Source organism: Scaptodrosophila lebanonensis, unplaced genomic scaffold (assembly GCF_003285725.1).
Source record: "Scaptodrosophila lebanonensis strain 11010-0011.00,11010-0021.00 unplaced genomic scaffold, SlebRS2 tig00000089-arrow-pilon, whole genome shotgun sequence".
Taxonomy (NCBI): Eukaryota; Metazoa; Arthropoda; class Insecta; order Diptera; family Drosophilidae; genus Scaptodrosophila; species Scaptodrosophila lebanonensis.
Genome location: NW_022060565.1, coordinates 4,200,074 through 4,228,053, shown reverse-complemented (window position 1 = coordinate 4,228,053; position 27,980 = coordinate 4,200,074). Strand labels below are relative to the sequence as shown.

The following is a 27,980-nucleotide window of genomic DNA, read 5'->3' as shown; positions in this document are numbered from 1 at the left end:
GTGAGTAATTCCATAGGTTATGTCAGCTCTGGTCAAGTCAAGTCAGGACAGGTCAGGTGCGGTCAGCAGCAGCAATATCTCTTATATATCTCCCCCCTCTCACTCATAATATTACTGTAAATGTAACCGAAACTGAAAGCTGAATTTTAACCCGAAAACCGAAAAGCAAAAACCCGAAATTGAAACACAGAAACGAAAAATCAAAGGATAATGATAAGGATAAGGATGAGCAATTTGATAGGCTTTGTTGGCAATGCTATTGAGCAGATTTCAATTGATGCTTTGTTTGCTCGCTGATTTTACTTATTACTTTATATCGATCTATCTATCTATCTATCAATCAGTCTATATATGTGTATATAAGTATATATCAGTTTATACCCACATATATATATTTATATAAATATATATGGCCACCATTTAACATACACACATACACATACACACCTACACACACTGAGACACCTGTGCGCCGATAAATGTTCAAGATACAAGTACTAGCAATGCTAGCGATTACTACACTATGTAAATATGCAACAAATCGAACCAATTGTATCTATCTTATACATATGTCTATATAATACCTGTACTCTACATTAATACTAGTACATCCGGGGCACAAAAATGGTCAAAGGTTAATTGTGTATCTAAACAAAAACAACCAAAAACAAAAACAAAAACAAATTGTCACACTGTTGTTGTACATATGTACCTACTTATAAAAAGAGCCACGAAAAACTAACAAATTGTAAGCAAACAACTATAACAGAAATCCGATAACATTTGTCATTAAAATTATACAACACTGTTTACAATATGCCTAACGAATATCTGATAAATATATAACCCCGACCCCCCTCCTCATCCACCAACTCCAACAAACTGTAACCGATTGCACTGCGAACTGGTGATGGTGACGAAAGAGTCAAGACTTTTGAAACCATCTCCAAAGCAGGTGGCAAAATCGAAAAAGGATAGAAATTAAAGAAGCAGACAAGTTGTAACTCACCCTGTACAGTCGCGCCAAGCAACGCCTCAGCTCACAGCTAACGGTCCCAATGCATGCCTTCCTACCCCTCTAAATCCCACACCAACAACCAATATCACAGCCACAGCCACAGCTGCCTTGCAAAATCCGGCTAGAAATTGTCGATGCCTTTGAAATTGTAAACATAAGTTTAAAACCATCATTTGTTTTACTTTCTTGCCAATATATAGTACATATATATATATATATATATACATATATATATGATATATATATATATATATATATATATATATATATATATATATATATATATATATACAAGTATACACATATTTCTTTACAACACAATTTACTTTTTAAATTTTAAGCTTACAAATGGCTGCCATGCTAATAACATACATCTTAAGTCCAAGCAAAACCCACTAAATAAAAATAAAACAAACAAAAAACTATTAACAAACATTTTACACACAAAAATGTTCAAAACCAAACTGTAACATATTCTTTTATTTTATAACCTCCTTATTAACATCTCCGTTTTTGGCTCCAAATTTATTTTTATTTTGTGCCTTCTCGATTTATGGTTATGGGTGTTGAATGATTTCCCATTTTCGAGGATTACGTTAATGGTGGCGGTCTTATGATTTTCTGAGTGTGTGTGTGTTTATTTATTTATTTTTTTTTTGGATTATGGTCTGCTTGGTTCGTTTTCTAAATATCGGAATGGTTTTTTTGTCGCCGTTTTTTTTTTTGTTTTCATCCAATACTCTATATGTTTAACTTTGTTTGTGTTTTTGTGTTTGTACTTTATTTTAATAAATGTATTTATAAATAAATGTTCCAAAAAGCAATAAAATGCACACTGCACTCGTCACCACCCCAACCCACCCTACTACCCCTAAAAAAGAAAACCCACTCCTTCCACTCGCTCTTTCTCTCTCTATCTGTATCTCTGTCTGACGCACGGCCCCTGGAAGATGATGCACTGAGAATAACTGGTTAATCAGATGATAATATGAGAGTGTCTCGTTAGATCTTTTGTAATTAATTGAGATGTTAATACCAATACCAAATACCTGAATCATATTTGGAATGAGATAAAATCAGAATGAGGATTCATTGATTGACAACAAACCTAGAAATATATAGAACAGTGAATTGAAGCGGCAGGATAGAGTTTGAAAGTCAATCAAGTGGAGAAGAAGGAAGCTAAAAAGGGGGTAGCCCGCCTGGATGTCCACAATCGTGTTCACCTTGTTAGCTACAAGTACATGAGCAATTATAGAGTACGATTCAAAACTATACAAGTACAGTTTGATGAAAAAGTAAAGTGGCATCTCTTCGGAATTGTTGTGAATTCGTAAAATGGCTAGAAATGAACCCCAATCTGAATTGTTATTCCCACTTGTCGCTCGTCAAGCAGCTATCCTGTCGCTTTTATTGCTCCACCTCAAGAGTCAAGGGATGGGAAATATAGGCATACTATATACATATGCAGATCTGTTTTCTCTCTGGGATTACAGCAAAGGCCAACACAAGAAGAATTACTAGAGCAGCAGAAAACAGTCCCCATAACTGCTATACATATTAATTCCATAATTATTTTTTGTTCTCTCTCTTTCTTTCCTGCCTTTTTCTTCTTATCTCTTTATGTGCGCTTGTGCTAATTATGCCAACTCTTGTTTTATGTACTATATATATATATATATATATATATATAAATATATACATATATATCAAACATAAATCTTGCGTGCTTTTATAACGAAAAAACAAAAACAAAAAAACAAACAAATCAAAACAACAATCGACACACAAAACACAAACAATATCTCATCCATATATACATACATATCTAAATATAATATGCTATGCTACAATTGTGTGATTGCAAAACAAATAAACGACTGCAACAACCAACACCACCACCAACAACTACAACAACAACAACAACAACTACTACGTCAACCAATCAACGCATTCCACTCTCTAGCAAAAAAACCCAAGTTCAATATTTTTAAGGGGAAGCACAGCGTTAATGAATTGCCTTGCATGGTTTTCTATATATGTGCAGGTGTGTTACCACAAAATAATCAAATTTGAAATTAATTTTCAGCGTATATGAGTATTTTTTTGTATACATACTACTATATCTATATTGTAACATTTGGAGTACGTACTTATCATATTGTAATTTATAATGCCATAACTTTATATAAAACACAACAAAAAGAGAAAAAAAGAAAAAAGAAAAACACAAACCAAAAAACCAAATCTAATTATAAAACTTTGTATATAAAAACCGAAGAATGTCCGAAACTAAACGATAATTATTTGCCCACTAAACCAAAGACAAAATTCTAAGCGCACCCATGAGCACCACTCTTAGTACTAAGTAGTGGGGACTGCACAATGGCTTCTCACACAGCAACTCGAAATTTATTAAAAGCTCCTCCGCACTCGATTGGCCGCTCGTCCATATTTACACAAAAAAAAAAAACTGCTCACACATACATACATATGTATGTATATGCGTACATACCATATACTCGTACGTGTATATAGGTGTGTGTGTACTCGTATGCATTTAGTTAGGCTGGTAACGTTGGGCTCGAACCTGGTATCTGGACTTTGGAAACTAACCACTGTTTGATGCTGTGAGTGCGCCATTGCTAATCATTCTCTATACTATATATACTCCCTATAACAAAAACAAACGAAAAACAACAACAACAACAACAATATTGAACTGTATTATCACAACAACCCATACAAATTGCGGCCTGCTTCCCCATGCCACGCCCCCGCGCGGGCACAGACTTTAAGCCTAGCAAAACATTAGCAGCTAACAAGCCGCTGGCCACGCCACGCCCCCTCACGCCCTACACCTGCCAGCCGAGCGACTTCAAGTGCGTCTCGCACCCCCACACCTGCATCAAGGCCAATATGGTTTGTGACGGGATCCACGACTGCACCGACCACTCCGACGAGTTCAACTGCACACGCGACTATGCGCTGAAGAGCGGTGGCGGCGGGGAGATCGCCACCAAGGCAGTGGTCAGTAGTCCGACATCGGGTGCGGGCACGGGTCTGGGGAGCAGCGGTTTCAAGCGCTGGAAAAAGAGCCACAAGCAGAAGAGACATCACCTCTGGGAGCAACAGCTGAATGGGGAGCAGCGACTATTGCGCCTGCGGCAAAAGAAGCATCACTGGAAGCGCGTCCAACAGTTTTTACCACGCAAGAGTGAAGTTGTGCAGCTGGCCAGGAATGTCGGTTGGTTTTAAGTTTTCATTTCCTTCTTATTTTACGTGTCTATACTTTGTTTATCACCTTGTCTCTCACTCTTATATATTATCCACATAACCTGCACTCTGCTTCCTCATTTACAACAACACCAACATCTACACTTCCACCTCCATCCCCACCCCCACCCCCATCCCCATCCCGATCTCTAACAATCCCAGTACATCACTCACTCACTGTCTCCCTTTTTTCTCGCCGCCTATCGTCCAAGCCCTCCCTACCCCTCTGCTTAACCCTTGACATTTGCAACTCTGTTTTAGGCCCACATGTTTTAGCCCAATAAATGCACACTTCACTCACGTCTAATCCAAGCCAAGTTGAAACCACGACACGCAAAAGCAATTGAAACGAACCACAACGACTACAGTAAACAGCGCCAACCCGTCAGCTCACGCACTGCACTGCTCCAAAAACAAATTGAAATCAAATCAAATCGCATTTCGAAAAGGCCACCGCCAGTGAGGAGCGCGTTTCCGGCCCCGATTCCCCCCATGCACAATCGCTGCAATCAAGGTGCAGGATCTGCACGTTGTTGTGATAACACTGGTGGCTCGTAAGCTTTCGCTTTGGTAGCCAGTCCTAGTTTTTAAGACGATACGATAACTGTGATGACGATAACGATAGCGCTGGCGCTAGCCTACAACTATGCACCTTCGCAGTTTTGGGTTCTGGGCCACTCTTGGCTAAGTCTTAAACGCTTCAATCATGGTATACGACAATTTATTTGAATAATAATCAACTATATTGTACACACGCATCTTATAATGTACGATCCAATAATCATTTGCATGTGGTTGTGCTACTCTAGTATACTAACAAAGGCCTCGGTAGCCTCTCTCAACTGTGAACTGAACCAAATCTGGATTACAACCCAAACAATATAGCTGGTATATTCAGTCGCAGTTCTGAAGAGGGTCTTAGGCTATACACAAAATTTTGTAAATAATACCGCAAAGCGCTCGCTCATAATTTAAGAAATTCTGGATAATCCTATCGCCTCAATCATGTACAAATATTTACTGTTCATATTAATTGCCTATAGAAAAACTACACTATGTTTTTGTACGATCAATCGAAATTTGTAGTATTTGTACCCATCTGTGCTCAACAATAATAATTAGCAATACATGACGAATTGAAATTGGAAGTGGTAACCAATATTTGTATCTGTAATCGCATATATATATATATTAGTGATGTAGCATTGTCGATCCATCGATCGATGATCGATCGTAATGTTAGACAAATCAACCAAACAATCCATTTGTAACTCCATGTGTATTTGTATACTCGTATTCTTTTTCGTATCTGTGTGATTCGACCAGTAGTGAAAAGTATATAGTTGTTGTTAGTTCATCACCGCTCCCCCTAATTCCTATCTCTCTCTCTCTCTCTCTCTATAAATATATACGTGTATACATACTATATATTTATATTTATGTTTGTCTAACTAGGATTGAAAACATGAAATTAAAACTAAAATTTGTTCTGTATCAAGCGATAGGTGTGTAGTAGACAGACACAATGGCTGATTATCCATACGAGAATCAACACTGTTGTCTCCATCTATCACTTACCGTTTGATATGGAGCGCCCACTAGCTATATATCCGCCATTTTGTATTTTGCTAACTGTTATTTTCTCTTTATGTATCTTTTATTATCTTACTTTCATTGTCTCGTTAATTTCACACACACACAAACACTCTCACAAACACACCCACATATATACACGTACCATCCATTGAATCATTTGAATCAATTGTAAATTGTTGCTTCCGAACATCCCGACCGTCGTCGTTGTCGTCGTCTTCGTCGTCTTCGTCCTCGTCCTCGTCGTGGTTCCGGTCTTGGTTTCGGTCCTGGTCGTTTGCATATCTCCATGTTGCTTACTGTGTGTGTCCGCGTGTGCCAACTGCCTCTACCTCTGCCACTACTACTACCACCCGTTGCCCGTTGCGTAGCTGAAGTGGCGCCCACACCCCGCTACCCTTACCTGCCACCCCCGGCGGTCACCGCCGAGCCGGAGCCGCAAAGACCGCGCGACTACAGCCTGAAACTGGACCAGCAGTCATCGAATCTACAGGTCGGTGAATCCACCGAAGTCGAATGCTACTCCTCCGACAGCAGCTACACCGACGTCATTTGGGAGCGAGCCGATGGAGCACCCCTATCCGCCCACGTTCAGGTAACAAAGCTCCGGCTTCTTCACAGATTCAGTTTGAATTACCGTCTTAATTTGTCACAGCAAGTGAACAACCGCCTGGTATTCGCCGATGTGACAGCCGCCGATGCCGGAAACTATGTATGCAAGTGCAAAACTGACAACGGCGATCTCTACACCACCAGCTACGAGCTGACCGTAGAAGGAAGCCCACACGAGCTGAAACGCCCAAAAATCGTGCACGCAAAGGTAGGAGCCGATGCCCAGCTGCAATGCGGTGCCGATGAGAGCCGTAACCCTAGTCGACGCTGGTCTCGCCAGTACGGTCATATGCAATCGGGTCGCACCATTTTGAGCGTAAGTGATGAAGTCCAGAAGTCTCCAGCCATTTACCACAGAGTTGACGCCCTTTTTTAATGTCCACAGGAGACGCTGAAGCTCGAAGATGTGCAGGCCAATGATGCGGGCACCTACATTTGTACGGCAGTACACAATGATGGAGAGTCTATTGATTATCCCACGATTTTGGTGGTGACCGGAGCTATTCCGCACTTTCACCAAACACCGCTGAGCTACATGAGTTTCCCACCCCTTTCCGATTCCTCATTCAAGTTCAATTTCGAGATTACCTTCCGGCCCGAGGCGGCCGATGGGTTGCTCCTCTTCAATGGTCAAACCCGCGGCACTGGTGACTATATTGAGCTCTCGCTAAAAGACCGCGTTCCTGAGTTCAGTTTCAACTTCGACGGAAAGCCAATGCTTATTCGGGCCGAGAGGCCCGTGACCCTCAACGAATGGCATACAGTGCGTGTTCATCGCTCGCGCCGCGACGGCTACATGGAGGTGGATGATCAGCATCCAGTGGCCTTCCCCACACTGGCGCAGGTGCCTCCGCTCGATCTTATTGAGGACCTATACATTGGCGGCGTACCGAACCGGGATCTGATGCCCACAGGACATGTCCAGAAGTCCCCAGGCTTTGTGGGATGCATTAGCCGACTAACGCTACAGGGTCGCACCATTGAATTAATGAAGGACGCCAAGCTCAAGCAGGGTGTTACTAGCTGCAAGCCCTGTCTCCAAAATCCCTGCTCCAACGGTGGCATCTGTCTGGAGAGTCAGACGGAGTTGGCTTACACTTGCATCTGCCAGCAGGGATGGACGGGCCGCAATTGCGCCGTCGAAGGCACCCAATGCACACCCGGCATTTGCGGTGCCGGTCGCTGCGAGAACACCGATACCGGCACTGAGTGCCTATGTCCGCTAAATCGCACAGGCGATCGCTGCCAGTATATAGAGCATCTTAACGAGCACAGTCTGAACTTTAAGACGAACAGCTATGCGGCCTACAGGTAAGTGCAATTGTAATGCCAGAGTGAAGTGATTATCATGTTCCCCTTAATGTTCTTTTTACAGCACGCCACGTGCCTCGCGAATTAACATAACCCTATCAGTACGGCCAGCTAGTCTAAACGACGCTGTGCTGCTGTACGCTGCGGAGTCTAAGTTGCCAAGCGGGGACTTTTTGGCTCTGGTGCTGCGAGACGGCCACGTAGAGCTGATCATCAATACAGGAGCCCGTTTGAAGCCGGTGGTTGTGCGCTCCGCTAGTCCGCTGCCGTTGAACAGCTGGACCCGCATCGAGCTAGTACGTCGTCAGGGCGAGAGCATACTGCGAGTGGGCGATGAGCCCGAACAGCGGGCAAAGGCTTCGGGCGCCGCACGTGCCCTTTCCATCAAGACCTCACTGTATGTGGGCGGCTACGATCGCTCAACAGTGAAAGTTAACCGGGACGTGAATATCACGAATGGTTTCGATGGCTGCATTTCCAAGCTGCACGACTCTCAGCGTGCCATTCACCTGCTTGCCGATATTGTGGATGCTGCAAACGTACAAAACTGCGGCGAAATTAATGAAATCGGAAACAATGACAATTTCGACGGCGACAACGACGACGACACCGATGACGAAGAGCTGCCGGTTGCCCCACCCCATTTAGTATCTCCCACCCAGGGATTCGCAGACCACGAACCCATCATACAGCGGCCTTGCGAAAGCGAGCCCTGTGAGAACGGCGGCACTTGCAGCGAGCAAGGCAAAATAGCAGTGTGCTCATGTAAGGTCGGCTACGGTGGCAAGCACTGCGAAGAACGTAAGTGATTTAAGTTATACGAACTTTTTAAAGATGCCCCAACTCATGAGATTGAACGCGTTACTTCAACAGATATCGAAATCAACTACAATGCCTCGTTCCGCGGCAATGGCTACCTGGAGATCAATCGCAACCAGTTCGATGACTCCATTGAGCAGAGCTATACCTATGCGGCCGTTCTGTTCTCCACAACCAAGCCGAATGGCCTGCTTCTCTGGTGGGGTCAGCCAGCCGGTGAGGAATTCACAGGACAAGACTTTATTGCGTTAGCTGTTGTCGATGGCTACATCGAGTACTCAGTGCGTCTGGATGGCGAGGAGACGTTCATTCGCAATGTTGCAGGCCGCGTTGACGACGGCAAGCGGCATATCGTAATAATAAAGCGCACAGACAACACTGCCATGCTGGAGGTCGACCATGTCGTCGATGTGGGCGAGACACGGCCTACGGGCACGAAAGCCATGCGTCTGCCGGGCAATGTGTTCATCGGTAAGTCGGAGGCCCTCCTCCCTCGATCAGTCAAAAATGACTTGAATTCTAACCACTTCACCATTTTTTCTTCGTTCTATACCTTTTCAGGTGGCATACCCGACATCGCTCAGTTTACAGGACAACGATATAAGCACAACTTTAATGGCTGGGTGCATATGGTCGAGGGCGAAGCCGTGGGCCAAGTACGGCTGGGCAACACGGCTGTCAATGGCGCTAATGTCGACGCCTGTCCAGTGTAAGTTTTGGGTCGCGTCTAGCTTGCGCCTATGCGCTCTAATTCTTTATTGCCCCCTGCATGCGGCTCTCTCCGGATTAGTAATAACTGGTACCCTTCAAGCCTCGTCTATCATAAGTTCGATTTCGACGACTTTCGCTTCGATCCCACGTACTTCGACGAGCTCGATCAGCCACCGCCGGTGCACATTATGCATCGACAACCCGCCTTCAACACCATGTACCATAGTGTGGGATCGGGCGGGGATGGAAGCGGGAGTGGGGGCTTACTTTGTAGTGGGTGGACTTACGGGCTGTTTATAGCTCCCAGGGCTATAGCCGTGACACTAGCTGTTACATTTTTGCGACTACCCGCCCCAAGCTAAGACCATTCTGAGAGGGAGCAGTGGGTCCAAACTATCTGTGTGAAGAGGCAGATGCAAATGCAAATGCATGAGGCACTTAGTCGGTGCAAATAATGGTGCCATATCATTGCTAAATACCATGTTATATATTCAAGCTATATCAAAAACCGATACATATATACGAGTACATACATATATATATAGTCAATCTAAAAGCCAGTATGAGTGGAGAAAACTTCATTCGTTGTTCGTGAAGGGGCAGCCCCAGCTCCAAACTGTGCATGTTACGATATCTACCTTCACATAAGTATATATACTACTATATTAATTTTTTTTTTTGAGTAGTTAGCACGAAAAATATTGTTAAGCGGTGGTGACCATTCTTAGACTGGCAATCGAGTCTAGTCTGATATATTTAGTACATTAGCTAAGCATTAATGTTCAGATAGAGGGTGCCCAAGTGGTGGCTACCATAGAATATGAACGATTAACACGGTTGTCGCAACTGAAACTGGTTAGGTAAATAGATAGGGGGTAGTCAGGTAGATAGGATAGCAACGAGTTACGAATGAATTGTGCCGTTTCTCTAAGAGCCACGCGAATACGAATTGGATAGGAAGAGGGCGCAACTGATAGAAACATGAATGCCAAGCCAAAGCAGTTAAGACAGACTGCTGCGAAGTGGAGGCCCAGAAACTGTGGCAACCGTGACCCTGAACAATCTGTTCATGTCGGTAATACTTACGTACGAATTTTAAGAGTGTTTGCTAAGTTAAAAAGTTTAGAAGGTAAAGTACGTTCTCATCCCATAAATGTTTGCCTTCGAAAGGATATATTGGATGTCTCTCTCCCCATCTCTCGAAACAATGTACAAGTATTAGACTTACCTCAAAACAAACCACTTAGCGGGGAAGGCAACCACTTTAATCTACGATTAAGAGATTCCTCTTCACCACACCTCCTACCTGCCATTGCAATGGTAGATAATGGCGAGAGGGAATCTCATTAAGCGAATGAAATGAAAGGCATCAAAATACCCTTTTCAAATTTATGCGCAACTACGAGTATGTAAATGAAATATGTAAATTATTGGTTCGGCTTTTTAAAATGCTTTTACGAGAAAACAAAACCCAAAACCCTATACTACAAGTATCCATTGAAGTTCCTGCATTCAGCTGCTGCATATACCTACATACGAGTATAGTATATATGCAACCGATATCTATTAAACGTAAGTTGCACATTTCAAGAACACATCAACAAAAACCTAAAACACATCAGTGCTCCAAAGAGCGAGACAAAGTCTGAGATGCGGCTCAATGCTAGGAAAGAAATTTGAATGGACGACGAAGCACGATACTACAAGTAGATGTCAGAGACATGCAGCTCTGCTATAAAAGAGAATTTGTTGCTAGCTTTCAATGACTTATTTGCCCTTCATTCTATGTAAAAACATACATTTATTTATAATTATTGAAGCAATTATTTCTGCGTTCATTTTGATTTCCTTTTCATCTGATGAGATCTCGGACCTATTAACCTGTTCCTACTCCTCAAGTTCCTATTTCATTTCAGTCGTATCCAAAAACTTTTTTGCACTCTTCCTTAACTAAACGAAATAGAACGAATAAGATCCGTATATCTGTTTCGGGTTAGCTTAACCCGCCACAGCCCGAATTCAACAAAATTCGAATTAAAAACCGGACATTACTTTTTTGAACGAACAAAATAATAAGGATAGTGCTATTATTTTTTAATTACAAGTAATAAAAAATGATTTGTGAGGAAAAAAAACATAACAGTGCAGAAACTTACTTTGAAGTGTTGAACGTATTCTTCTGTGCGAATATTTTTGGACTAACTGTATGACAAATTTAAAATGAAGCAATATTTTCTGCTGGGAGTATGTCAATTCTAAAACTTAATTGGGGGCTTGGAGAAATAAAAAAAGAACCCTTATTGTATATAGAAAATCTGCAAAAGGATGAATGTGCCATTTAGAAAAACCAATTTGATTTTTTACACATTATTTGCTTAACCCTTTTGACCCTGAACAAAACCATAGGAATTCGTATAGTGCTTAATTTCGTATTTTATTTTTGCAGCACAGTGATCTCTTTTGTTGTGATTTATCTTATTTTATTATTGGTTTTTATCTTTGTTTCGTTTTCTCTTTTTTCCCCATTCAGTAACGACGAGAATCTCGGCGACCCCGAACCACAAGTCGTTTAAGATAGAAATACCCCAACCAACCCAGCCAGCGAAGCAATCGACCAACAAACAAAACAGCTAGCTTTTCAATTAAATAAACAGCAACTTTTTTTATACAAAAGTAATAAGTATAAAAACAACAGTTAATGAGAGAACTGCACGATTGCTTTTGTGTCGCAAGAAAACGAAAAAGCAAAAACAACAACTTATTTTTTCTCTTGTATTACTGCAATCGCTTCTGTTTATTATAATTATTATTCTTTTTTTTGTCATATTAAGTTAACATACTTATAAAGATACAAAACGCATGAATTTCTGTAATTTTAATTTAACAATCGATGCACAAAGCGAAAATCGTGAAACAAATAATATATTGTGTATAAGCAGAAGATGAGGAAGAGAAAAGAAAGAAGTGAAGGAAGAGGAGGAACTACTAACTCATAGATATTGCCATTTATATAAAAGAACAACGACAGATACTGGCCAGCAACAAAGCAACTAACTAATTTTTAGCTTTTAAACCCAAAAAAAAAACAAAAAAAAACACACAAAAACAAAAACATTTAGTTCGTTCTTTTGAAACCCAGTGGAAAGAATTGTTCTTGTTCCTTTTTGCGAATTCGAATCAATGTCACTTTTATTATTTTTTTACTGTAAATTTGTAAAATGAGAAATTAGCGGAAAAGAAGATTTAAAGCACTGCACACACACACACACACACACACACACATACACATACACACAAACACACACAAATATACAAATACACAAGCACTCATACATATTAATGATTAAATATTATAATTACTATAAAAACAAAACAAAAACATCAACAATGAGAAGAAACTAAAGAGGAAGCAACAACGTGTATAAAAACGAACGACAATGTTATGTGGATAATAAATAAAATTTAAAAATGAAACAAACACTGACACGTGCTTTACTGGGCGGTGGGAGTGTGGTTTCCATCTAGGAACCTCTAAGTAAGTGAATATTATTTCAATTTTCATTTTTATACCCTGTACCCGTAGGGTAAAAAGGGTATATTAGGTTTGTGCAAAGTATGTAACATGCAGAAGGAAGCATCTCCGACCCCATAAAGTATATATATTCTGAATCAGCATGACGAGAGAAATCGATCTAGACATGTCCGTCCGTCCGTCCGTCCGTCTGTCCGTCTGGATGAACGCGAGGATCTCAGAAACTATAAAAGCTAGAATAACCAAAGTTGGCATCCAGATTCTCCTAGGTCCGAGAAAGGACGAGTTTATTTTATTTTTTGGAATTTCCCCCCCCTTCCCCCGCTACAGAATTTCGTCAATAGCGTCCACATTTCAAATGCTACCTAAACCAAACTTTGCACACATAATTTATATATTATTGTCTACTGTTGTTCAAAATTATTAAATTATTATTAAATTATTAAAATTATTCAATTCGGTCAATTCTAAGAAAAGTTATTAGCGAAACAAATTCTCGACAGTACAACCCCCCCAAACTGCAGCAACAAGTTCGCTCTTCTTCTTCCTCTTTTTGCTGCTGCTACGGGCGCATATAACTCAGTGACGGAAGCTTACCTGGGTACAGGGTATTACACTGTCGGGCTTGCTCGACTGTAGCGTTCTCTCTTGTTTCACTTGAAAATACTTCAAGTCAGCGGTCAAGTCCAGTAATTAAAAAAAAAAAAATGTACAAATGGTACTGCCGTTTCCAACAAAAAATATGTTGTAGAGACATATGTATTTACTTGTATTTAGAGAGTATTTTTTAAGAGACGTATGCAACTTTCAATTTACATCAAGCTCATACATTAAACATTAAGCATATGACAGCTTCGATAATGTCTGAGAACCTGCAGGTTTTATTTTTCATCATTTTAGGTCATATGTTAGCTTTTAAAGCTAAACTCGATGTTTGCTTCTCTACAAATACCCCCTCGGAATATATTTCAGTAATCTCAACTTACTCTTGATCCGTCATCTAGTTAATGGCAATCAACTTCCACAATTTAGAAACGATGCTCATGCGTAAATCTTTATACTTGTAAGATGATTGGCCAAAGAATTTGATTCACACAATCAATTTGATTTTAAAAGAGAGCAAGAGAAGCAGGAATAGATGGTCAGTTAGACGGAAATGTCCAGATCAATTTGATGATTAGGAATATATTTCTATATGCTGTATGAGATTGGAGATTGCTCCTTCTGCCTGTTAGATGGCATTGAACATTTTGTATATATTTTATGAGGAAGCAGAAGCAACCACATGTACGAGAACCGTTTATATGTTTTAACATGATTCCAAAATAATACTTTTGCTTTAGTTCCTGCAGTCCAAACAAAATATTGTTTTTGCTTTCAAATGAAAAAAATAATATAGAAAGCTAAGCCAGTTAGTGCTGTATCCAACGGTTTACGTAAATTCTTCAATTAATTTACGATAGAAATAGAAATTGTATAATACATCAATAATATTGTGTCGGCAAAAATGTCATATGGTTAGCTAGAATTATCGCAATAACTATTAAGTGGCTGCATATTTTGAGCAAAATATATATAAATGAACTGTTAAAATGTCACACTAATACTATTAAATAACAGTTGGTCTTAAATGCCAGATGATGAGAGAGTTTTGAAGTTGCCCCCAGGAAGTGTTAGGGTTATCTTGAAATTGGCACGTGGTTTTATGTTTTGGGGGCTTGATGGCTCATAAATGATACCAGTTGCTATAAGTAATAAGAATAGCGACGATGTGAAGGGAAAAGAGAATATCACGTGACTTGTGTGCGGGGTGGGGTAGGGGGTGGTAGTATCCTCGAAGGCGATAAGCCGCGCACGCAGCCTCCACAACACAGTGCAGCCCAAACGGTAGCCGAACAAGAGCCGAACCAGCACGTATGCTACGGCCTGCGTCTTCGTTTGTGTTCGCGTTCGTGCGCTGCTTCCGATTTGCTGGCTGGCTGGCCGACCGACCGACCGACCGGCTTCTCAGTTTCTTACGTGACGCGAGACTGGCAGGTTGTGTCGTCGTCAACGCGCGCTCGATCGCTCACTTAGAATTTTTGGTGCACATTTCACTTTTTGCGTCTTCTGAGAGCCAACGTTATTTTATTTTTTTTTCGATTGTTCATTGCCGTGCATTTTTTGTGTGAGTGCCATTCTGGTTATTGGTATTATTTTTGGATATTTATTAAGTTCTGCAGCTGCCGACATCGGCGTCCTCGACGACGTTATCGACGTCTCGATCATGACTACCTGTTACAATCACAGCCACGAGTAGTGCATGCCTAGTTTGTTCAGTGTGTGCCGCGTGTGTGTGCGTGCGTGCGTGCGTGTGTGTATGTGTGTGTGTGTGTATGTTTGTATGAAGCTGTGTTGTTTTGTGCCAAGTTGCATGTTGCCAAATTTGAATTGCTGCCAACAACAGCAACAGCAACGGCAACAGCAGCGGCAGCGGCAGCAGTGACAACAACGGCCGCAACAGCAGCCGGCAGAAAAAACAGCGTAGTGCGTGCGACAGCCCCCAACGCCAGCCAAATGCGAGCAATGTTTATTTTTAAAGGCGACCGCCAGTGACAGGCCGACCGACAACGGCCCAAGTAGTAGTTAATAAGTAAATGGTTGAACATGAATTATGGGCCAAAGTGATCCATTCATTAATGGCAGCAGCTTTCCTACCAATTTACCTAAAAATTTGTCGGCGAACGCATCAAAAGCTTCAAGCTACAATACAAATAGGATTAACGGAAACCCGGCAACGGATATGACTAAGACTATAAGCTTGCAGCAAATTGAGCTCAGAAAGCTGGAATGTTTTGAAAGTCTTTAAAAAGAGTCATAAAATTTTAATAGGTTCTCGTTTGTTTTCGTCAATGTCTTCCGTTTCTTCTCCATCTCCATCTTTTTAATCTTCTGCTGCTCTGACATTTATGTGCTCATGCTTTGGCTTTGGCGTTGGCTTTCCAAACATCGCGGCCCGATTATGGGAAATTCACTTGAAATCGACTTTAATTGAATGAGCCGATACGACTCTAGAGTGCAAATTATAATTGAAATTGATCCCTAACAATTCGATCTTACAATCTTCGATGGCATATAGAATACGCAGAAGCCGCAACCACAATTATTGACGAGGGGGCATCACCTCCGAGGACACCCACCAAGGGAACGCCGACAGCTGCACAGGTGCAGCCAGGTGAGTGCCAATCGACCATATTTAGTCTTGTCTTGTCTTGCCCATCACCCGCATCCGGCATCCCGCAAGCAGCATCCCCGTTATCCCAAAGTAAAGTGGTAAAGTGGCCAAAAGCTAACGGCAACGGCGCACGCACAAAATCGCTCGAAAGTAGTTCAGCTGGTCAACAACTGCACGCGTAGCTGTCCATAATTGCAAGACGGGCCGATCGAGTTGGCAATTTGTACGGTCGGTTTCGAATAGCGACTGGCGAATAGCGAATGGCTGGTGGCCATGTCCTTTTTTGGGTGGGCCTGGTCGTTAAGGCGTTAAGCGAGGCAGCAAAACAGCAAAACAACAACTTCTGCTGACCAGCTTTTCATTTACTTGTATTTATTTATTTATTTATATTTACTACAAGTATATACTCTAAACGCATGTGTCTCTCTCGCTCCCTCTGCCTTGTGTGTCTTCTGTGTCTTGTGTGGCCCATTTTGTGTGTCAGCAACAAGTGCCGTAGACAGCAACTCAATCAAACAGCTAGACTGAAGCGATGTGTATAGTCCAGTCCAGAGCAGCAACAAGTTACAAGTAACACTGCGGCTGTTGTTGTTGCTGTTATTTTTGTTGCTGTCTTACCTACAACGAAGTCAGTGGCGGTCGCGGCATGGGCTAAAGGCAGAGGCAAAGGAACGACCCATGCTGTTGATAACATTAATGAACTGTCTACAACTGCCTCATCGTCTTCGTCGTCGTCGTCGTCGTCGCCGTCGTCGTCTTCGCTGTCTCGCCGCACAAGAATAGAAACGAACACAGCAGCAGCAGCAGCAGCAACAGCAACAACAAAACAACAACATGCACATCTAGTTGGCAACACACACACACACACACACACGCATTTCACTTGGCAAGATGCAGCAAAAGGTAACAATGAGCATGGAATGCAGTTGAGAGCGCGCCCAAACTAGCAGAGAGATGGAGAGAGATAGTGCGGGAGGTGGGCATGAAGCGGGAGGGAGGGAGAGCGAGCGAGCAACAATGTTGCTCAGCATGCTGTTGCTTCGACTGTGTCTGTTCCTGTTGGTCGCAACATTTTCCTGCTAACAATAAATCAAAAGACAGTGCAACGAAAGAAGACCAAAGAGCAATGCAGACAAAATAAACGCTGGCAGAATTGGAATTGAGGAAAAACCCAACATAATACAAATCAAGGCAAGTGTCGTTGTTGTCGTTGTTGTCGTCGTCGTCGCCGTCGCCGTCGTCGTCGCCATCGTATCGTCAACATTCTCCTTCTCTGTTCTCAATTCTCCATTCCATGGAAGTTGCAGGCAGGCTAAGGGCATGCCATAGCCATTGTTGTTGTTGTTTCTGTTGTTGTTATTGTTGTTTATGAGATTTCATTATTACTTTCGATTGTTGCTGTCCACGATGGTGATGTTGATGCTGATGCTGATGATGATGCTGCACTGCCGTACATTGTTGCCGCCCATTGAGCAGAGCAGAGCTGCGAGCTCCTTTTTTGAAAAGGTCTCTGGGCCCAAACAAATAAACAGACAGCATCGACATCGCCATCGCCATCGACTTCGACATCAACGTGAAGAACAACAAGAACAACATTCTGAGCTCCTTTTGAGCCACTCTAATCGCATAAGCGGCAAGCAGTGGGAACGCGTTGCTAGGGGCAAAAAAAAAAAGGTACAAAATAAATAAAGCAATAAATGGAAAATAAATGTGAAAATTTGAAAATTGCTTTTCAAGTGGCCAAAAGGAAACTCTTAAGCAGCTTCTCATCCATCCCAGATGACGACACAAAAATTGAGAGCCCACATTCCAATGATTTCTTGTTGGCCATTGATCGCGTTGATCCCATCTCCATCTCCTACCCCAGCTCGATGCCATCTCTAATGGCCTAATGGCATTTTCTAGGCCATGCTGCGCTCCACTTGCAACGCTTCACACGCTAGTCAGCCAGCTAGCCAGTCTCAATGCATCTGATCCGACAATCCGGCAATCTGACGATCTGACGATCTGACATTCTTATGACCCAGCAACGACCCAGCAGCCTACTGCTCGATGACCTCGTTCCATTTGGCACGTTGCTAATTGCAAAAACACAATGCTATCGTTTCGGTTTCTCATATTGCAGCTGTTCTTCCCCCCTTCTTTCCCATCTTCATGTTTCTGTTGTTGTCGCAGCAACATACTCGCACAGCCAACTTCGGAATGGATCTTGGAGTTGGGCGTCAAATTAGCCATTGACACCTTGTAGCAAGTTTTTGGGGCCGCCGTAAAAACGGCGCATAAAAAATATTTCACGCTTTGGCCCATCAACATCCCAACACACACACACACACACACACACACACACACACACACACACACTCAGGTAAACTCTGGAAAAAACATTGAGTTACCAGAAAGACGGTGGACGGACGGACGGACGGACGGATGGATGGATGGACTGAGCAACGGCCAAAAATTATGATTAATGTTCAAGACATAAATTGGATTTGATTTCTGTTTGGCTTTCATTTGTTTTTTGCGCACGCTGGCCAAACGCTCAACAGGCAGCGGACCTGTGGCAAGGAGGAAGGAGGGTGGTGGGGGCAGGAGGAATGGACCGGTTGCTTGATCGCTTGCTCATTCGATCGCTCGCTCGCCGGCCCGTTCATTACCACAGACAAATCATTGCCGGCTGCTTTATAGAAGACGAGAAAAAACTTTGTACGATTGGCAATGCTTTTGTTTTTGTTGCCGTTGTTGTTGTTGTTGCTGCTGCGGCATGCGCGGCCCAAAAGCCCAAAGGTGGTAATCAACATGAATGAATGGGTCGCAGTCGCATAAGCCGCATGAATGAGCGCGTCTAAGTCTCAATGGCCGGATCATCATTGGGTCGGTTTGGTTCGGGCCATGCCGGGCCGGGTCGGAGTCTGCATGAATGAGCCATCGAGGTGGAAGTAGAAGTCGAAGGTAAAGGTAAAGGTAGCTTAGAAATGTGTTGTTGTGCTCTTTATACCTCCATCTTCTCGGTAGGCTAAACGTAGCGGAAGTGTAATTGCACGGCCCAACCCAACCCAAGCCAAGCCGATCCGATCCGATCCACAAATGAGCCGAAAAAACGACGAGTGTAAAGGCGCCGCTCCATATGCCTCTGCTCGGTGGCAATTACCGAAACGGAAGCGCATTACATGCCCTGTAATGTAATAGGTGATGTGCTCTAATGTGATGGATTCAGGTTTAGGTTCAAGTAACTGGGAAATAAGATAAAAGACTGCGCGTTGTTGCCAGCTCTTTACATTGCGCGATTGTCCCTTCTCTAGGGTGACAATATTTTTGGGACGCGGCAGACAACTAGACTCAAACAGATATATGTATACAATGTGTGCTGAAAATTATGATGTACTTGGTTATGCTGATATGTAGAATGCTGTATACACTGCAAGATAATACGAATTGGCAACAAACTTAAATGTATGCTAGCCTTATCATTTGGAGGTATGAGCCCCGATAGATAGTGAACGAAAGAAGCCAGTCGCACTTAACTCTTGGCATGTGTACTCCACAAATTTGCATAAAAGCCAAGCTGACTCTAAGCATAGGGCAATAGCTGCCGCAAGTATCAGCAGCATCAGGAAAAAAAATTATAGTATTACATTCATTCAATATCCAAAGAATATTTTTGGTTTTCTTCAAATTTGTGGTACACTGCATGGAAACTTTAGATGAATCCATCGTACTTAAGAAATAAATAAATAATAAATAAAATAAAAAATTTTATGGTTTTCTTAGTAGAAGGAATCCTTAATAAAAGTATATTTTTATAGTGAAGAACGTATAAGCACCCCCCGGTTTCAAGTAAATAATGAATAATAAAAAGAGTGTAATAACAAAATGAATTAATAACTAACAATAATATAGTAAATAAACTGACTTCTTTTTAGTTTGAATTAATTGACCATCAGATATTGCATTTTAGGCCAAATTTTCCTGAAGAGGGAAGAACAAAAAATGAAATTCACAATAACTAATAATAAACTTCAAAATTATAAAAATAATACATAAATATATTAGACATAAAGGTATCATAAAGCAATCTTATCCCAGGCAGGTACAAGCAGCTTGTTATTAATAAATAATTTTTATAGTAGTGCTTTGAATAACCTTTGCAGCCAAAAAGGGCTTTTGGGCTTCCATAAATAATTGTATGCTTCCTATTGATTCGTTTGGGCATAGCTACTGGATACTGTATCCACAAATATGCTCTTAAAGATTCATAGAGTGGGTTTTTATAGTATATAAATCATTATACAAGTATTTCTCCCATTACTTCCTTCAGGGGAAATCAGGGGAATTATCTTGACTCTGCTTACCAATAACGAGGCCGGACTAGATATTCTCAGATGTGATTATGTTGGAGATTGTGCTTTTCGCATAAATCGTTCGATTAGAGGTTAAGAATATGCTTCCCCAAATATTTTCTTAATGATTATAGAGCGGGTCTTTTTGTTTTTGTTTTGCCCGCTGTTGAAATGAATCTGTACTTTTGCATACGAGTATGATACTGCGGCCGCCCTGCTTCTGGCAACGTAGAGGCGAGCGTGCTGTGCACACAACTCGGTAGCACGTAGCGGGCCGCGCTTATCGCAACGAGGATATCAAGAACACGGGGCCTTATCGACGACCATCGTCAGCGCCGTGACAGTGAGAAATGGGACGATCAGACGCCGACACTGACGCTGACGCTGACGATGACGGTAACGATGACAATGTTGAACGCTTTGCGTCTGCGCGACGCGCCAGGCCATGTCGTACCGCGTCAAGTTGAGGTCGGGGCCGAAACGGAGACAGAGACGGGGACAGAGACGCGGTAGAGACAGACAGGAAGTGAGCTATTTGCACTTCGAAACAAGTCATAATTTTTGACAATGGACCGGGGTAGACCGCCGACGACAGCAGAGGAGAGCAGAGCAGAACAGAACAGAGCAGAGCAGAGTAGACAGGCGGAGGCAGTTACTTGGAATTCAGAGTTCTGGATGAGCCTCTGATAAAGAGTGGCAGGGCAGCCAAACGGTCTCGCGTCTCGGTCGCGACATTGAAACATTTAATAAGCGGCAATTTGAAGTTGACACAGGTAGGGTCGGCCGAGGGGCACGGACAGACAGAAGCACTTACGAGTAGGTAGAGAGCATGCATGACGCGATATATTGAGGATTGCGCGGGAGCAGGACACGGGCAAGTGCGTAGATCAGCAACAACAACAACAACAACAACAAAATTTCTTGTTACACTCAACATTCTTTCGTGTAGCTTTTCAAGCAGTTAAGAGCAGCGGGCTAGATTTCAATCTTTGTTTTTTAATTAGAGCCAACGTGGGCAGCAGGCGCCCACCCCTCCGCGCACACACACACACACACACACACACGAATAGCACACACACATACAGTAACATACTCACGCATAGCACACACATTAGCGTTTACATAGAGGCCGACAGTTGATTTGTCTGATGATGTATTAATTTCTCACAGCGCTGTGAAAAGATTGAATAATAAAGCGAATGTTGGCCGCTCCTCTCCATCCGCTCCCATCTCCATCTACAAGTATGTGTACGCATCTAGCCACATCTTCAGCTCAGCTCAGGCTGCTGCGGCCCAGCACGTAGCTGTCAGCGCACAATGGCCGCCAGCTGTGACGCCAGCCCAGTGAGCGGATAGAACGGATTGAACGGAGTGGACAAGAAGGGTCAAGTTAGAGCCTCGGCGTGGCAATCCGAGGCAAAATATTTGTGAACTCAATTAAAACAGCAGATGAGCAGATGAAGTGGGGATGGGGGTGGGAATGGGAATGGGAATGGAAGCTCTGCCCCCCTCCCCATCCAAAGAGGGCCCAATCACGTGTAGGTAAATAGATAGGCGAGTATATAGTATGCAAATTATAGCTCAGCCCGTCGCACCGATCGTCCGAACTTTGCACGTCGGATACAAGCAATTAAAGTTGCGTGAACGCGTGCGTATCTCTGTGTTGGCTTGGAGGCAGAGAGTAAAATTATATTATAATAAACACATAGCAAAGTGGCCAACAACAACAACGATAGCAACAACAACACTCAGCAAGCTCAAATGAACAGACATTCTTTTCCGTGGGCAATTAGAAAATGAGTTCATGCGAGTGAACTGCGAGCTTCAAACTTTGAGCTGCGAGCCAAGTCAGTCGAGTCATAGATCAACATTCACGATAAGCCGAGACACCGGGGGTTCCGGGTGTACCAGAGCCACCAGAGCCACCAGAGGCACCATAGAGACCATAGAGACCATAGAGACCACAGAGACCAGGGGCACCAGCGGTTACCGATCAATTTGCAAGATCTCTGACAAGCTGCGTGAGTAGAAAGCAATCGAAGCTTCGGATTTTAGTAGCGCAGCGTTAGCGAACTAAGCTAAATATTTGAACGATTGTAGCTGCCCCTGCGGCTCATTTCTGGCCCCCAAATGAGCGTCTTCGTTGCCAATCGCTCACCAATCTTAGGGTCAGGCACCACCAGGCACAATTAGCGCAGTCAAGCCGAACGAAAAAAAAGCATCGGGGCAGATTAACCGCCGAGCAGGCACAACACCGCACACTGGAATTAATGTCTACACTAAGCTGCGAAACGCTTCGTACCGTCCTGGCAGCCAGGGCGTGTTTTTGCGACACTACTATACTTCATATAATGATGGCTAATTAGATAATAGAAGGCTGCCATTTCCAAGAATGCGGTTTCCCCATCAAATGCAGGATCAATATTTTATAATGCTCAGTTTTCTTATTGGGCTGTGATGATGATATTTTATTTAATTTATTTTTTAAGTGATCTTAATACATACATACATACCTATAGTATGTATATTCAATTTAAAAATTTAAAGTAAAAGCAAAAAGAGCCAAACACTTGAATGGAAAGCCTTCCTTTTTTAATTAATTAACGAATCCGATTAGTACTGGAAAATTGAATATTTCCAATTGCGTCACTTGGCGCTAATTCGTCCGGGTTTTTGCTGTTTGCTAAGCCTGTTTTCACCCACAGTGCACAGTGCACACTAAATATTCGAGCCCGTCCAACGGCTTTGTGCTTAGGCTGCGCCAACGTCTTAAGTAGTGCACCCCGTTTCGTTAAGTATTTGCTCAAATTTGTTGCCCGTTCGTTGGCATGTGTTTGTTGTTAAATTGGCATCGCCGTCTTTTATGGGCAACGCGCTGTTAAATTTCCGGCCGGGCATGCAATGAACCATGTGATATCCCGAACCCCATGCAGCCGAATAGTGTAGTCAGTCAGCAGTGGCAGTGACTACAAAATTTCTTGCCACATAAAATGCAAAATGCCATTCAGGCGGCACAAAGTCCATGCCCGATATTCCGCCGCACCAGGTTTCATTCATGAATCCGATGCGTGGCAATGGGACTTAGATGAGACGCTGCCATTCCATTAGGCGCAGTCGTAGCCTCGGCGTCGCACACAAACAAAATTCATTCATAAATACACGAGGTTCAACAGACGCCCACACGATTTAGGCAGCAGGCAAACAGACGAGCGGACGGACAGACAGACACAAACAGATAAATAGACTTACAGATAAACGGGACAATGCAGCTACCTGACAACGCCGACGAAGACGACCCATGTGCCGGGCAAAGTTGAGCGGCCCGTTGAAGGTTACGTCGCATCGCATCGTCAACGACATTGCCACATGTTAACTGCTTTATTACAACAATGAAATGGTTCACGGAGACGGAGAGATAGCGATGCTCGCTGGCTACCCTGCTCTCTGCTACCTTCTACCTGCTACCTGCGATTGGTGAACGGGGCTTATCCGCTCGCTCTTCGGGTCACCACTGGCCCACCACTCACCCGCTCACTCATCCGCTGCTGTGGCTGGTGCTGTGTGCTGTGCATCCGCATCCGCATTTGCATCGCTGTAGCTGCCACAGCAGCCACAACAGCCACAACCACAGTCAGACTCGGAGTCGGAGTCACGTTTGTGGCTGCAACTGCAACTGCAACTTTTCTCTTTTTCGTTGGTTCACCTTGGCGCGCATACCAATGGCCAGAGCCAACAACAACATTTTCATTGATTGTTTTGTTTTTTCCATCCACTACCTTTCTTACCTTTCCACTTGCCCTTCTCATTTCGCGGGAAACAACAACTACAACAACAACTGCTGCTGCTGCTGCTGCATTCTTTAGCGTTCATTGAGCATCGAAGTCGAATCGTAGTTGTCGGCTCAGTCTGGGCCTAGGCCTAGGTTTCGGATTGCTAATTGTTTCCGACTTGAGTTATTGTGTTCTGGCTCTGCCAACTGTTGTCTGTGCTTTAATGGTTGTTCCAGCACTCTACGACTAAGTTCGCACGCTAGCCCCAGCTGCCTGGGGGGGGGGGTCTAAGGGGGCTTTGATTGTGGTTGACTGCCTTCGGTTGATTGGGCCTTCGATTGTGAGTGTCGAGTGAAAGCGCGAGCTGTGGCCCTTCAATTGCTCGCAAGTCGCCGCTCTAGTTGCAGGTGTGCTAGCTTAGCTGACCCTAGCCCCCCCCGACCCCCCAATCCCTACCGTTACTCCACCCTCGATACAATTCGAAGAGCTCTCTGTGTTTAGTTTTTGAATGCGTTTATGTAACTCGCGTCGCCAACTGATTCAACTAGCTGATAACCCATCCCCCCTCCCCTCCTCATGACCAGAGCAGGGGTGGGGGGATTGGGATGGGGATGGGGACCTGGGTTAGGGAGGCAGCCGCACGCGTTTACTTGCGTTCGCGTTCGCGTCCGTGCAAGTAAATAAATGAAATGAAACAAATAAAAACAAAATTAAATTGGGTTTATTGCATTTCATGTGAAAAACAAACGAGAGCAGCAGCAAGGGCAACAACAACAACAGCAACAACAACAACAATAATAGAAACAAACATAAAACATTGTAAGTAGAATTAGAAAATGTTGAAGACCCGTGAACCGAAAGCCAGATGGGCTGGCGTCTCCAACCGCTTTACCTTCCACTTTTTTCAATCCCCACGCCCATGCCAATGGTTGTGTCTTCCCCCACTCCAACCTCCCCCCCCCCTCCCCGCACAACTCCGAAGGCCAGGCAACAAATCAAACGTCGCATCCAACGATGTTCAATCATTCAATCAAATAACGGGCTTTCAATTGAAAAAGAAAAATAGAAACAACAATGAAAGAAAAATGAAATGTGGAACGATGTCGAATCATCGTCGATGCGTCGTCGATCGATTGAAACTATACCGCTTTGGGACCAATTGAAGGCGGGAGCACTACACACTAGACTCTATACACTACACGCGTTTACGCACCACTGGCCGTTAGATTTTGGTGCGAACTGTTTGCCTTTTGGGCTGCTTGAATTAAATGCCAATTAATTAAAAGCCCATAACGGTTTACCAATTTCGTCGTCTCCAGCACCACAAGCACCAGCACCAGTCCCATCCCCATTGATGGATTTCGGAAGGTGCCGCCGACAATGTCCACTGTCGGCTGTCGACTGCCGGCTCGGATCTAAATTACAAATTTGTCGTACCAAAATAGATAATATGATCTAATAAAATTGAATGAGCGTCCGCACCACAATAAAAACCACGGCGCAAATATAAAAACGAACACAAAGGCAGCCGACAGCGAACACCGGACGCCGGACGATGGACAGACGTTCAAAGACGACGAACTACGATGACAAACTGTTTTCTGGTATTTCACTTTTTTGTATAATCAAAGCCAAAAATAATAATGGAAACTAAGCTAAAAGCCAATAGCCAAACGAAAAGGGCACTCCAATAGCGCCGCGAACTATGATTCCGGGTCTTGGAACGCTCTTTCTTCTCAACACTGATCCGAAGATCGAGCGCTAAACAGTTCTCTGAAGCTTCAGCGCTAATCTCCGAAACTATTGCTTAAACAAAGCTCAATGCATGCCAACTACTTATAAGGGTAGCATATGGATGGTAATATACGTATTAATATGCTAGATGAACCCATGAAATAATGTTATCGCCGATCGGTCAGTCGGAATCCACAATATTACGGCTCAGGGGTGCGGCAGCTGAACACTTTCTAGTCGCGAGAAATGTTTAATTACTTTATTGATGCCAGCAAGATCGGGGCATACAATGGATAATCTCTTTTCAACAAACAATGGAAATAGTTCAGTCTCAAAGTGCAAGCCTCAGATAACTCAAAACTTAGGTGATAACACCCGAACAAAACAGCTTTGAAGATGCAATATTAGCTCGAACATACAAACATATTCATCTTAATATTTAACCCAACAAATGACACAAATATTCATTTGAGCTAAGACATACCATAAGCTGGTAGTTGGGTCACATCTCAAGATCTCAAAACGTAGATTCAGCTTGAAAATATTTATTGAGCGAGTACTTTGCACGATTAGTGTGAAACCGATATGGCCGATTGAACAGAAACAGCTTGAAATGGATGCTGATCGTGGCATAAACTCGATCGATCTGTCATGTAATTGAACTATTATAATGGGTCCAAGGGTTACTATTGTTGTAACCCTCCTATAATGCTGCGAATATTCCGGATCCATTATCATGCTGTTGTTATTTGTTATGAACAGATATTTAAATTGTTTAGATTATCCATTAAATGAACCCGTTTACTGATCACTTTATGCGTTATCAATGATTAATTGATGTTTCGCTAACAGCGGGAGCCGATAACACAACCTTGCTATTCGCTACACTATAAATATTGAGCTATTTTTTATCGGATGACCTTCCTGCTTTTATTACGATACCGAAGAGCTCTTCTGCTCTTTAATATGATTATCATGCGACATTTAAACGCAAAAAAGAGTAATTTGCTTATAATTTATTATTATTTATTATTATCTATCATTATTTATTATTATTTATAAAAAGGTTCTGTCATTGTCACTCTTCGATTGATCCGATTTGGTTAGCTCAGCAAAAAATATGATTGCCTAGAGAAGCCTTCCAAACCATATAAAGGCAAGGCTATATCAAATATACAGATATACACAAATGTCGGGCTAAAACCAGTAAAGCAGTCCTTTGTAGGGTTGATGAAAAGAGCCTGTTTTGAAAATGCAATTATTAAGATTCCTTTGACAATATCACATATACAATACTTCTATATAGTAGTGCTTATTCTTCTTGAATACCTTCCCCTAGCCCCGCTACAGCCTTTCTGATCAAAATAAACTTTGTTGTGCCAATCATTCGTATGAGTATATGATTTAAACAAAAATACCTTCATGATGCACCCTCAACAAAACTTACAAAAACTAAATAGTATGTATACTTCAGATATATTTATTAACAAACAAGTGTTTGGATATCTTCAGAAACAAAAAGTTATCGTAATAAGAATGATTTTGCACTTTGCACGAAAGCTATATAAAATAATGATTCCCTACATGGTTTATAATAAACTTGTAAAGAAATTGGGGTCCCTTGTATTGGAAAATTGTAATTCCCATGCTAATTCGAGTGCTCCTCCCCAGTATCTTGATTGGTTGAGTTGGCTGACAATTTTGCAAATTTGCCGGAAGCCTCAAGATCGCAGACCGCCAAATAGTCACGGCTATGCTGCTCTGTTACTCTTCCGGCCCAGCATCTCTCAGACAGGAGCACTGGATCCATCAGATCCAACTCCATTCCATGCGCCCCATTGAGAGCCGTGCGTTGCGTTTTGCTTCAATTGCGTTTTTCGTGGGAAATCTGTTCAGCTGGTAATCTAAAGGGGAAATCTCGCTGATTCTTGTCCCACAGACTCACACATACATGCATGTGTACATATATACATATATAGAAATATATATATATATATATACATATACAAGGGCGTAGGCAGCTTTTACCAAAGGGGGGGCCAAGAAATTAAAC

General features: G+C 42.8%; 2 protein-coding genes across 2 annotated transcripts in view; both read left to right on the top strand.

The window, feature by feature from the left end:
* Window positions 1–9,861, top strand: part of LOC115626654 (basement membrane-specific heparan sulfate proteoglycan core protein) — a 116,484-nt gene extending 106,623 nt beyond the window's left edge. Inside the window, exons 33-41 of the mRNA XM_030522060.1 lie at window positions 2,985–3,065; window positions 3,810–4,265; window positions 6,259–6,482; window positions 6,543–6,815; window positions 6,885–7,810; window positions 7,875–8,611; window positions 8,684–9,100; window positions 9,191–9,338; window positions 9,420–9,861. Coding sequence (XP_030377920.1) covers window positions 2,985–3,065; window positions 3,810–4,265; window positions 6,259–6,482; window positions 6,543–6,815; window positions 6,885–7,810; window positions 7,875–8,611; window positions 8,684–9,100; window positions 9,191–9,338; window positions 9,420–9,702 — 3,545 coding nt within the window. The 3' untranslated portion in view covers window positions 9,703–9,861. The remainder of the gene's footprint in view (window positions 1–2,984; window positions 3,066–3,809; window positions 4,266–6,258; window positions 6,483–6,542; window positions 6,816–6,884; window positions 7,811–7,874; window positions 8,612–8,683; window positions 9,101–9,190; window positions 9,339–9,419) is intronic.
* Window positions 9,862–14,947: 5,086 nt separating this feature from the next.
* Window positions 14,948–27,980, top strand: part of LOC115626673 (interference hedgehog) — a 35,934-nt gene continuing 22,901 nt past the window's right edge. Inside the window, exons 1-2 of the mRNA XM_030522099.1 lie at window positions 14,948–15,039; window positions 15,991–16,086. The gene's annotated coding sequence lies outside the window, so the exon portion shown is untranslated. The remainder of the gene's footprint in view (window positions 15,040–15,990; window positions 16,087–27,980) is intronic.